The following is a 13,275-nucleotide window of genomic DNA, read 5'->3' on the forward strand; positions in this document are numbered from 1 at the left end:
GCCTGGCGTGCTGCGATTCATGGGGTCGTGAAGAGTCAGACATGCAGGAAATGCAGGTTCGATCCCTGGATCAGGAAAATCCCCTGGAGGAGGAAATGGCAACCCACTCCAGTATTCTTGTCTGGAGAATCCCATGGACAGGGGAGCTTTGGCGGGCTACAGTCCATGGGGTTGTAAAAGACTCAGACACAGCTTAGAGCCTAAACAACAACAAGTCATATATTTATGGACAAGTTCGCAATTCTCTTGGACTTCCCTGGTGGCTCAGACGGTAAAGCGTCTGTCTACAATGTGAGAGACCTGGGTTCGATCCCTGGGTTGGGAAGATTCCCTGGAGAAGGAAATGACAACCCACTCCAGTACTCTTGCCTTGAAAATCCCACGGACAGAGGAGCTTGGTGCAGGCTACTATCCATGGGATGGCAAAGAGTCGGGCACAACTAAGCAACTTCACTTTCTCACTTTCACAATTCTCTATATGTCATTTTTTAGTAGCAAAACCAGATCTGAACTGACATGAAATTTAAAGTCTTTATCCCACTTAGTAGTAGTATAAACATTCATATTTTCCTGCACATATATTAATATATTTGACTACAGAATGCTGACCCAGGGCTATACTTAGATAATATTACTTTCTAAATTCTAAAAAATTAGAAACACATTTGGCTCCAAAGACGTCAGATAAAGGATTGGGTTTTTGTTCATTCACAGTGAAATACTAGGCAGCCATAAAAAAGAATGAATGAGATTTGTATACATGTGCTGCTACAGGATATTCTCTAAGACACATTGTTAAGTAAAAAGAAAAATCCAGAACAATGTATTGCATACTATCATTGTGTTAAAAGGCAGGGGGTGGAGGTAAGGGCAGAGAGGATAGATAGAATATTTCTGGAAGGGCAGAAATTAATTACAATGGTTGTCTCTTGGGAGGGCAACTGGGGGGCTAATATCAAGAGCATCGTAACCCTCAATGTATTTAGTGTTTTTTTTTTATTTCACTTATTTATTTTATTTTTGCCCATTCTGGGTCTTCATTGCTATGCTATGGTTTTCTCTAGTTGTGGCGATTGGGGTGTTAGACCCTAATTGAGGTGCACGGGCTTCTGATTGCTGTGGCTACTCCTGCTGTGAAGCTGGGGCTCTGGGGCGCAGAGGCGTCAGTAGTTGGGGCACGTGGGGGCTCAGTTGCCCTGTGGCATGTGGGATCTTCCCAACCAGGGATTGAACCCTGGACCACTGCATTGACAGGCAGGTTCTTAACCACCGGACCACCAGGGGAGTCCCTGCCCCTTAGTATTGATTAGGCAGGTTGATCAGACCCTCTCTGGCCTCTGAGCCGGGAGAAGGAATAACTGGAAGAGAGGAGTATGGAGACAGCACCAGGTCCAGGGACCTGAGGGGAATGAACGCGTGTTCAAGGGGCGCACAGACAAGCTGTCCAGAGAGCCTGGTCCCTGGAGGCACCTTGAATCCCCGCCTCCCTGCTTTGCTGGGTCCCCCTGAGATCCCAGTCTCCTCCTCTGCCTGGTGAACATGAAAGGCATCTGTAGTGCTTGTACCACAAGGCTCTGTTAACAGCAGGAAGTGCTCGTGCGTGCGCATGCGTGCATGTGCGCACTTACATGTGCGTGCAAAGGGAAGGCTTAACATTTTCCAGGCGCTTGAGTTAAATGACTTCTGCAGTCCTTTACAAAGTGAGCTCAGCAGAGGAGAGTGCTGTCAGGGGCATTTTGCAGAATCTCCCATCAGCTGCATGAGGAGGCAGTCCATTATCACAAAAGGCTCTCAGAGTGGTTTACAGTGCGGGCCCCAGAGCTGCCTGCCTGGGGCGCACAGCCAGGAACCCAAAGCCTGGACAGCCTACAGTCCGCTGGGAGCAAGGAAGACCCCTTCAGCCCTGGGTACAATTGCGCTGTCTTTTCCATCCAAGGCCATGGCTGTCTCTCCGTTAAATTCTAGACATGCCAAGGAATGATCACAATTATGTAGCAGCTAATATTTACGGAATATTTACTATGCACAGCGCTAGGCACTTTATCACTGCCTTGATTCTGTATACCAAGTCTCCAAGGTGAGAATTATCAAATGAGGTGAGAAGGGTCAAGAGACCAGGCTAAAGGTCACAGGACAAGCATTTGAGCAGAAGCACATTGCGGGCTCCGTTCACAGAGTGGCCTGGGGCCTCGGAGGCTCTGTGTAAGAGCAGGGCGTGTCCTCAACACCATGCTCTCGAGCCCCAGTGTTTCTGTTGCCATTCGTGTGGGCCCTGGTCAGTAAGGGATTGATGAATAAATATTTCTTCCTCCTCTATGTTTTCCTGTTTGTTTTTTAAAATTTTTAACACTGTATGAAAAATTTACTTTCTAATGATTTTTGAGTAAACCACAATGGCCATGATTTCAGAAATCATTAACAATTCATGACCAAAAGCCAGAAACACTACATAAACTCCACAGGCAGGAGCCGTGAATCCTTGCTAGGGAAGAGGTGGAGGATATTTTTACCAGCTACTTCAAAAGTAGCTACTGACTTCAGGCCAGCCATCGAAGCTATATTCTTTCAGAAATGACTGTCATGCTTCCTAAGCCTCTGTTAAAGCCACCTCTTTCAGGAAGTCTTCTTTCTCTCCTCCAATACCCGCTGGGGCTTTGATCTGGATCTCCTCTATGCTTTTCTGCTATGATGTGTGCTTGTCTGTCTGGTGGGGGGTAGTGCAAGCATGCAGTGCATGGGGAAGCACCCAGGCTGAGAACTTAATAAGTATAAAACGCTGGTTCTCAATATCTGTGGGCAACAGTGGGAAAGGGGAGGGTGGAGTGAATTGGGAGATTAGGATTGACATATATACATTGTGTGTGTGCTCAGTCGCTTCACTTAGGTCCAACTCTTGGCAACCCACTGGACTGTAGCCCACCAGGCTCCTCTGTCCATGGGATTCTCCAGGCAAGAATACTGGAGTGGGTTGCCATGCCCTCTTCCAGGGGATCGTCCCAACCCAGGGATCAGACACATGTCTCCTGCATCGCAGGCAGATTCTTTACCGCTGAACCACTGGGAAAGCCCCCATATATACACTATCATGTGTAAAACAGATTGCTAGTGGGAAGCTGCTGAATAAGACAGGGAGCTCAGCCCAGCACTCTGTAACAACCTAGAGGGGTGGGATTGGGCGGGGTGGGGGAGAGGCTCAAGAGGGAAGGGGCAAAAGTATACTTATGGCTGGTTCATGCTGTTGTATGCCAAAAACCAGCACAACATTGTAAAGCAATTATTCTCCAATTAAAAATAAATAATAACACACACGCACATAAATGCTGGTTCTCATCCATGGCTGCATGTCAGAATCACTTGGGGGGAATTACAAAATTCTGATGCCTCGGTCACACCCCCAGAGATTGTGATTTAACTGATCTGGAAAGAGACCTGGGCCGTTGTTGCTGTCGTTCAGTTGCTAAGTCGTGTCCGACTCTGTGCATCCCCATGGACTGTGGCATGTCAGGCTTCCCCGTCCTTCACTATCTCCTGGAGTTTACTCAAATTCATGTTCACTGAGTTGGTGATGTTATCTAACCATCTCATCCTCTGCTTCCCTCTTCTCCTTCTGCCTTCAATCCCTCCTAGCATAAGGTTGTTTAAAAGCTCCCAAGTGATACAAACATGCTGTGACATTTGTGAATCGCTGACATCCAGCATCCAGCCCAAGGCCTGGTTCTGATACCTGCTTGCAGTCACGAAGGTGTGGAGGGTGGGGCAGGGAGGGTCCCATTAAAAGAGGACACGTCTTCATCAAAAGTCATTACCCAGGGACTTCCCTGGTGGTCCAGTGGCTAAGACTCTGAGTTCCCAATGCAGGAGGTCCGGGTTTGATCCCTGGTTGGGAAACTAGAACCCACATGCTGCAACTAAGGCCTGGCATACCAAACATATTTATATACACACATACATATACATTTAAATTTTATTTATTTATTTTTGGCTGTGTTGGGTCTTCCTTGCTGTGCAGGCTTTTCTCTAGTTGCAGCAAGCGAGGGCTACTCTGTAGATGCAGTTAGTGGGCTTCTCATTGAAGTGGTTTCTATTGTTGCGAAGTACAGTTTCTAGGCCACAAGGGTTTCAGTAGTTGCAGTTCCCAGGCTCTAGAGCACAGTCTCAGTAGCTGTAGCACATGGGCTTAGTTGTTCCAGGGCATGTGGGATCCTCCTGGATCGGAAATTGAACCATGTCTCCTGCATTGGCAGGCAGATTATTTACCACTGAGCCACCAGGAAAGCCCTAAAATTTTTTGTTTTTTTAAATGCCCATTGTTGCCTCATAGGAACAAGGAAGGACTCAATGTTGCCACTCTCCATTTTGCAGAGAAGCCAGAAGCCTGCATTTTTTGGGTGAAATCTCTCAATTTTTGAATGTGATCAGCTAATTTTGGGCTTCCCAGGTGGCTCAGTGGTAAAGAATCTGCCTGCCAAAGCAGGAGACACAGGTTTGATCACTGGGTTGGGAAAATCCCCTGGAGAAGGATATGGCTACCCACTCTAGTATTCTGGCCTGGGAAATCCCATGGACAGAGGAGCCTGGTGGGCTACAGTCCATAGGGCCGCAAAAGCGTCAGACACGACTTAGAGACTAAAGAACCACAACGCTTAATTTTAAAAGATTGTCACAGGGTATGGGCCAAATAAAACACAACTTTGGAGCTGAAAGTGGCCTGGCAAGCTCATGGAGAACAGCTTCTCGTCCTCCCTTTGCAGTGCTGGCCCACCACCATGCAGGATGGTACCCAATCCCCACTCAGGATACAAACTGCCCATCCACCTGCCAAGGCGTGTGCTGTCCTGTATACCCGACCCCCGAAGGAACACGACACAGGACCCTGTCTGCTTGTTCTCACCAGCTTGTCTTTCCCTTGCCTCTCATGGGGACAAAGCTTCTGCTATACCTGGCATCCTGTGTAAGGCAGAGAGAGTCAGGAAGTGCGGACTTCACAGACAACGTGGGCAGGAATGCGGAAAGAGGAGGTGGGTGGAGAGGGATGTTATAATGTACAGGATGAGCGTCCTGGCAGCTTGCTATTAGTTTCTTTCTCTTGTTTTTCTAACCAAACAAAAGTCGTGTGAAGAAAGTCAGCACTCTCTTTTTCAGAGGGCCTGAAACCGTTTTAAACATCTTTCAGGATTGAACTTGGATGTTGTGATAAACAACCCCATTCTCTGTTTTCCCTCACTTCAAGCATTTTTCAGAGGAGTGATGTGAAACACTCTCCGCGGCTGGCATGATGGAAGTAGCCAGGAAAGTGGCAATTAGGGGAGTCCTGTTGCCAAGGAGAGAGAGGAGGGGAGGGGAAAAGTGTCTCTGCTAGTTACTGGATGCCTTGCTCCATCATTTTCCAGTGAATTTCGTAACGTGGATAAATAAGATGCTGTGATTATGCAACCAAAGGCCTCAGGTTTAAACAATTCATTCCTGGCCTTAGAGGACTGGTACTCGCTCTTGGTCATTTAATCGGGGGAGACCAGGTGCCTGCAGGCCAGTGCTCACCCCCATTCTGGCTTCTACACTGTGAGGCTTCTGGAAGGATCTTCATGGAGACAGGCGCATCTGCTTTTTTCTTTTTTCATTTTTAGGTTTTACTTTATTCCTCATGATAAAAATTAGTACGTAAAACACAAGGGGGGGAAAAAAAACACTTCCATAATCTTATTGCCCAGATGAAACAACTGCAAATATTTTCTTTCAACGAATCAATCGTGAATTTTAAGAACAACACGAAAAAAACCACCTAAAGCAGCAGTGGTCCCCAACCTTTTTGGCACCAGGGGCCGATTTTGTGGACAGTAGAGAATCTGCCCGCAATGCAGGAGACTCCGGGTTGGAACCCTGGGTTGGGAAGATGCCCTGGTGGAGGAAATGGCAACCCACTGCCCGGGAAATCCCGTGGACAGAGGAGCCTGACGGGCTAATGTCCATAGGGTTGCAAAGAGTCAGACATGACAGAGGGATTAACACTTTTGCTTTCAATTTTTCTGCAGATCAGGGTGGCATGGGAGGAGCAGTGGGGATGGGGGGAGGGATGGCTTCGGGATGATTCTCATAAGGTCCCTAGATCCCTTGCATGGGCATTTCACAGTAGGGTTCAAACTCCCATGAGAATTTAATGCCGCTGCTGATTGACAGGAGGTGGAGCTCAGGTGGTAACGAGAGTGATGAGGAGCAGCTGTAAATACAGATGAAGCTTCACTTGCTCACCTGCTGCCCTCTTGCTGTGCAGCTTGGTTCCTAACGGGCCATGGACTGGTACTGGTCCATGGTCTGGGGGTTGGGGACCCCTGACCTAAAGTATTTCTACTCTGTATATTCAAAAGGACTCTCACATTTGATACTTCTTCAGAAAAATGCCCCCATCAGAAAGGAGTGGGAAGATCCACCCTAGTTCAGCTGCTGGAGTGCCCACTGGGGGCTGACACTGCAGTCTTCTTAGCATCCAAGTTCCTCAGTTATCTCCAAGCCCTCATCCCAGGAAGATCGATTATATAGGAAGGAAAGCCATGCTGGCTGTTCTGACTACAGCTGAGAGAGGAGGTTAATAGGAGAGAGGATGAGAGTCATAGTCAAGAACACAGGGTCCTTTGCAGGCCCACCCTAAGCCGCCTCCTCTGAGCTGGCTGGGGCGAGACCATCACAGAGCAGCAGCACCACGAGCTAGAGAGAGAAGAGTCAGGTCCTGTGGCCGTTTAAGCCCCTGGGTGCGTCTGAGCCTGAGAAGTTTCCTTCTGTCTTTGGAATCAGGTCTGTTTACAGTCAACAGTGTGAGTACTGAAGTGTTAATGAATTTCAAGATTGGTCGATATAGGTGATGAGCACCCAAGACTTCAGACCCCCGCTCCCATCAGCCACTAAATAAAACTCAAATGTAAACTCCCACAGGCTTGGGACTCGATCGAAGGGCCCTTCAGTCATTCACGGGTCCTACCTGCCACTTCCCCTCTCAGGCTCAATGACCTTGCAACTTTCCTTATTCGTATCTTTCTGCATTTGACCATGCTGTTTATCTGGCCTGGAAAACTACTCACTCTCAAGAGTTAACCTTTGCATCAGCCTTTCTTGATACCACTGGCAGAGGTAGGTGATCCCTTTTCTGGACTGAAATCCCACCCTTTGTCCTTCTCTCCCCGGACTGGCACTTTCACACTGTACTGTGATGATCTCGTGGCGCATCCCTTCCAACGGTGCTGTGCACACCCTAAATCAAGGCCTGTCTCTCATCCCTCCCTTAGTCTTAGCCCTGGTGCCTAGCACAGTGCCAGTGGGCTCAGTTTAGTACATTTCAAAAATTTCAAGAATGGTTAGTTTCAAGTATGTGGTATATTTCAATATTTTGTAGCTCTTCCCATGAAGAACTGGGGCCTATTTCCCCATTCCCCTTGAACCTATGTTGACCTTGTGATCTGCTTTAAAAAACAGAAGGTAGCGGAAGTGACACCGTTCAAGTGCTGAGCCTAAGGCTCAGGAGTTTCTGAGTCTTCCACTCTTATACTCTTGAACCTCTGAACCCCAATGTGAACAAACCTGTCTAGCTTGCTGGAGGAGGGGAGGACACTGAAGGAGAATTAAAGCACCATGACTGATGCTCCGACAGCCCCAGGGTGACCCAGCTGTCAATGGCCAATGCATAAATGAAGCCCAGCTGCGGTCAGCAAGGCCTGGCCCATCAGCACAATCTTTAGGGGAAGCTGAGCCCAAATGGCTGACCCTCAGAATCATGAACTAAACCCAGAGTTGTTTCAAGTCACTAAAATCTGGGTGACTTGTTACACAGCCATAACTGACTGATACATTCAGTAAGAGATTATTAGTGACACTGGGTTGATAACTCCAGTTGCCAACTATCATTGGGTCAGGGATTTAAGCTAGAGGCTCAGAAAAGGAGATCCAGGGATCTTTAAATCACCAGCCCATTCCCTCAGATCCTTTTAAATTCAGTTGCCTCCCACCAGCCCTCATCAGTGGCTCATTTACCTCCTTTTTCTCCCGAGAGCAGGACCGGCTTCTCTCAGCCTTTCGCAGAGTCTGACCTGTAGCAGTTCAAAAGCAGAACCAGAGATTTTGAGGCTGTTTTAAAACAGCTAGTTTATCACCAAAAAAGCTTTTTATTTGCAAAACTGAATAGACGGGACCAATCATAATCAAATGATTTTAAGAAAATGTAGCCTATTATGATAATGGGAAAATGGCATACTCTTGAAATAGACCAACGGCAATGAAATGGTAATTCACACACTCACATTATTTGACTATAATGAACAAAGCCTCCGCTCTTTAATCTAGAACATTATCTGCACTTTGCAAGGGCCGACAGACTGTAGTTTTTCCCAGTCAAATTACATTTTTATTAAATTGTTTGGAATTATATAAAATGCCTTCCACCGTGCGCATACATATAACCTTTGATGAGTGCATGCCAATATGCAGCGCCAAACCTCCGATCTCGCCACATAGGTGCTGGTGCAAATGTGAATTAGCAGTAATCACCCCCATTTCACATAATGGGGCAATTTCAGAGAGAATTGTTGCTTTTCTCAGAAAACCAGAAGACTAACACTGAAGGTGTGCATACATTTCACAGATCGACATCAGGATGTTTAAATATGCTACTCCAAATGCAGTTTTTACAACTCTGATGGAAGCGGCCATTATGAACGGAGTCCCTGATGGAAAATTAATGAATCGCTTTGGTTTTAGAACATAAGGTGGGAGTCTCACTGCACACCATCAGTGTGTCTCGCAAATTGTCCAGCTTTACTCTCGGGTGGCGATCTGTGAGAATGTCACAACCACATGTTCCGTTAACCAGGAGCATGCTGAAGGTGGGAACAGAAAGGCTGAGTGATGACTTATTGAGAGGCGAGAGAAGTGGACAGAGTCAGAGAGGAAAGACTTTCTTTTTTTAATTAATTTGGCTGTGCCAGGTCTTAGTTGTGGCGCGTGGGCTCTCGTTCCCTGACAAGGGATTGAACCCGGGCTCCTTGAACTGGGAGCACGAAGTCTTAGCCACGGACTGCCAGGTAAGTCCCAGATGTTTATCTTTGCATGTGGTCACTTCCGGTGGGTCCACATGGGAGTAAGACGCAGACAGCTGCTCATAGCTGGTAAAAAAGCTCAGGTCAAGGGATGAGGCTCTTTCCAAAAAAAGGATAAGGGAAAAAGCAAAGGTGCAAAGATGAACCTCTGGCACTGGCCAAAAGGATGTAGAAAAGAGGTAGCTATTTGTAGGAGACCCTGGGTAATACAGTATCATGGTATAGCAGACACCATTGGAGGTATCTGCTCAGCTCATGATGACACCCTAGACTGCTCCCTTCTCTCTTTTCTTCCTCTCTATCCCCAGGGTGGTCCTGTTGCAACTATGACTGTACATGACCCCATACCCTGAATTTGGTATGCTCCACTGGGTATGGGCCCTTGACCCAATCACAGCCAATGAGAAGCCCAGCCCCTAACATTTGAAATTGATTCTGAGAGAGAGAGAAGAGAGAGGGCTGGAGCAAGGCTACCTCCACGTGTGAGCAGCCACCAGCCACTGGCTTCAGGGACAGATTAACAGAGAATGACAAGACGGAGTGAATGGATCTGACACCCACAGCACGCATGCCTTTGTTTCACAGACACCTACTTTGATTAGGTTCTTCGTGTGTGTGTTTGCTTTTTTTTTTTTTTTTTTGGCCTTAAGACAACCTAGGGTTTTAAAAATGAAAAAGAGCCCAGAAAAGGACTTCCCTGGTGGTCCAGTGATTGAGAATCCAACTGCTAACGCAGGGCACATGGCTTTGATCCCTGGTCTGGTAAAATTTCACATGCCTTGGGGCAACTAAGCCCTTGAGCCAAAACGTCTGAAGCCTGCGAGCTCTAGGGCCCATGTTCCGCAACAAAAGAAGCCACTGCAAGGAGAAACCCACGCACAAAGCCCAGCACAGCCAAAAATAAAATTAATTAATTACTTCTTAAAAATAAAGCCCAGAAAAAGATACCACTGTGATGCAGGATGCCCGTAGCAGGGGAGGTTTCACATGTGTGGACAGGGGGTAGACAAAAACACTCTGTATTTTGCACTCAATTTCCCTATGAACCTAAATCTGCTCCATAAAATAAAGTTTATTGATTAAAAAAAATAGCCTGGGATCTAGGGATCAGGTGATCCAGGTTGTCATGTTGATTTTAACCTGACTTCTGATCCCTAACGCTCTGGGGCAGGAGCTAGGGTGGACGGCTCCTCCAAACCCTTGTGTACACCTGCTCTGGCTGTTGGTCGAGGGCCTCTGAGTCGGCCCTAAGGTAGACCAGAGAGGACATACCAGGAGTAGGCCATGCAATGAGGAGCCGGGAGCTGGAAGGGGACAGAGCAGACTGGAGACCGGGGCTGCTGGGCGGACAGATCAGGGAGTTCTAGCAGTCGGTAAGATGCCTGCAGAGCCAAGCGAAGCCCAGGGCAAGGGCCGGGAGCAGGAGGGAAACAAAGCTGGTTCAGGGTGAACACAGCAGACCCCAGAGTCCGGCGGAGGCCCTTCACGTGCTGGTCACACACGTGCATGAGGATCCAGTCCAGGGGATTGCTGACATATGATGAGATCTTGGACAACTCACAGGATCCAACAGGTTCTCTCTGGGCCATATTTTCTTTCAAAAAAAATTTTTTTTAATGAGAAGTAGGCTGAATCACCTAATGAGTTTGCTTTCCACCTCTAAAATTCTGTGATACCAATAAAGAGCAATAAAGAAAATTAGGGTGGGCAATAAAAAGAAAATATTAATGCAAAGAACAGAGAGCTTAACCACTGAAATTTGCAAGCGAATTTCTCTATCGGAGTTAATTAGAAGCTTCTTTATTCATTAAATTGGAAGATAATTTGCTTATTTTCCAGTGAAGATAATTCACTCTAATTATGCACGTTTGTTATCAAATGCCTCTGTCCTCACATCACTGAGCCCCTCTCCTCTCCAGGTAGCTCAGCGTGGAGACAGCTCCTTCTCCCCACGGACAGAAGGAACCGGATTACATGGCGCCTGTCTACTGCACTTAGCTCCTCCGAGTAGCTTCCTACCAAGATCGACTCAGGAAGGGGGGAAGAAGGTGACATTAACATCAATATGTGCTGCTTGCGAAATGAAGGGGCTGTTCCTCCGCATTTTGCAAGGTGACCCTGCCAGCTGCAGCCAGAAAACAATAAATAAGGCCAAATGTAAACACTACATGTGCACCTCACTTTAGAAAACAGATGTGGGCCTGGGGAAAAGAAAAAAAAATGACTGGATTGAATTGTTGTAAATATAACACCATTCTCCCATGTAGGCTTTCAGAGAGATTGTATCTGCACTTAGGATTAATTTTCAATGGTTGGAAGATTCTGACACTTCAGTTTTACTTTGCTCTAGATGCAGATAATAATGTTCATCGCTGCCACTCACAGGGAAGTTGCATTTTCCTTGGATGTTAGATTCTGAAGTCGGCAGGCATGGGAAAATCAGTGTCAAAATTCCCCTTGGAAAAGAGCCTTAAATGTCTCATAAAGAACAGTCTCCAGGACACAAGATTTTTACACCCACTGATGTAGACCTTTGCGCATGTGTAATTTGGTGCATTTGGAAATGCATGGTATGTGATAAAAGACATATGCAAAATATAACTATGATATTTCTAATTAAACTATTTTTAATTTTTATGATCTATGCTTTTTTTTTACATATTCATTTTTATTTATTTATTTGGCTGTGCCACGTCTTAATTGTGACACTTGGGATTTCTGATCTTAGTTATGGCACGTGGGATCTCTAGTTGCAGCAAGCGGAATCTATTTCCCCGACCAGGGATGGAATGCAGCTCCCCCTGCTTTGGGAGATGTGGAGTCTTAGCCACTAGACCACCAGGGAGGTCCCTAAGTTATAACTATTGTAATTATTTCCCTCTATTTTTTTTGGCTTGTGGTAGGAGGAACTTGTCAGAGGTTGGGGCACGAACCGGGCACCAATATGATGAAGGTTAAATGTTCTGGACTGGAGAAGGCAATGGCACCCCACTCCAGTACTCTTGCCTGGAAAATCCCATGGATGGAGGAGCCTGGTAGGCTGCAGTCCATAGGGTCGTGAGGAGTCAGACACAACTGAGCGACTTCACTTTCACTTTTCACTTTCATGCATTGGAGAAGGAAATGGCAACCCACTCCAGTGTTCTTGCCTGGAGAATCCCAGGGACGGAGAGCCTTGTGGGCTGCTGTCTATGGGGTCGCACAGAGTTGGGCACGACTGAAGCGACTTAGCAGCAGCAGAAATGTTGTGGACAGGACACCTACTAAGGGCCAGGATCTATGCACCAACTTCATCTCCTGTATTCTCACATCCACTCCTCCAGGTCAGGAGTCAATAGGCTTTCTTTATAAAGGACCAGAGAATTAAAAAAAAAAAAAAAAAAAATTTACAGGTCATAGAGTCATGCAGTTTTAAGGTCTCTGGTGCAACTACTCAACCCTGCCATTGGAGGGTGAAAATAGCCATTGATATACGTAAACAAACCAGTATAGGAGGGCTCTCCAGGTGGCTCAGTGGTAAAGCATCTGGCATCCGCCTGCCAAGTAGGAGACCTGGGTTTGATCCCTGAAGAAGTTTATTTCTTCTGCTGTCCAAATACGAGGGCTCATCCTGTTCTCATTTTATGTATCTATGTCATTTCATTTAAATGGCAAATATCCCACTGAGATGCCACTTCATCTCAATCATTGGGCTGGCAAAAATCCAGAGATGTGACAATATACTGCTGACGAGAGCTGGGAAGCAGGCCTTTTAGAGTACTGTTGGGAGACGTATAAAATGATGCAGGCGCTGTGGAGGGGATTTTGGCAACATCTTCAGAGAGGCTTTTGGCAGTATCCCTTTAAGCTAGCAATATCATTTCTAGGAATCAACCGGGAAGAAATACCTCCACAAACAGGAAACAAATGTACGCACGAGGTATTCCCTGCATCGTAATTTGCAATGGAAAGTATGAGAAGTGACCTATAAGTCTATCACAGCGGGTGACTGGCTGAATAAATACGGCGGATCCACACAAGGGAATGGAATACTGGGTGAGAGAATGGCAAGCTGATAAGATGGCCATATGTTCAGTGAAAAACTCGAGGGGCAGAAACTTGACATTATATGATTCTTTTCTCTGTGAAAGAGGGAAAATAAGACTGTATTGGTTCTATTTATACTGAGAACCACCTGGAAAGCACATGCACGAGAGCG

General features: G+C 46.6%; 1 protein-coding gene across 1 annotated transcript in view; it reads right to left on the reverse strand.

Moving 5' to 3' along the window:
- KATNIP (katanin interacting protein) overlaps window positions 1-13,275 on the reverse strand; it is a 236,339-nt gene that overhangs the window by 207,826 nt on the left and 15,238 nt on the right. The window contains exon 2 of the mRNA XM_006070561.4: window positions 8,017-8,072. Coding sequence (XP_006070623.4) covers window positions 8,017-8,072 — 56 coding nt within the window. The remainder of the gene's footprint in view (window positions 1-8,016; window positions 8,073-13,275) is intronic.

The sequence above is a fragment of the Bubalus bubalis genome, chromosome 24 (genome assembly GCF_019923935.1).
Source record: "Bubalus bubalis isolate 160015118507 breed Murrah chromosome 24, NDDB_SH_1, whole genome shotgun sequence".
Taxonomy (NCBI): domain Eukaryota; kingdom Metazoa; phylum Chordata; class Mammalia; order Artiodactyla; family Bovidae; genus Bubalus; species Bubalus bubalis.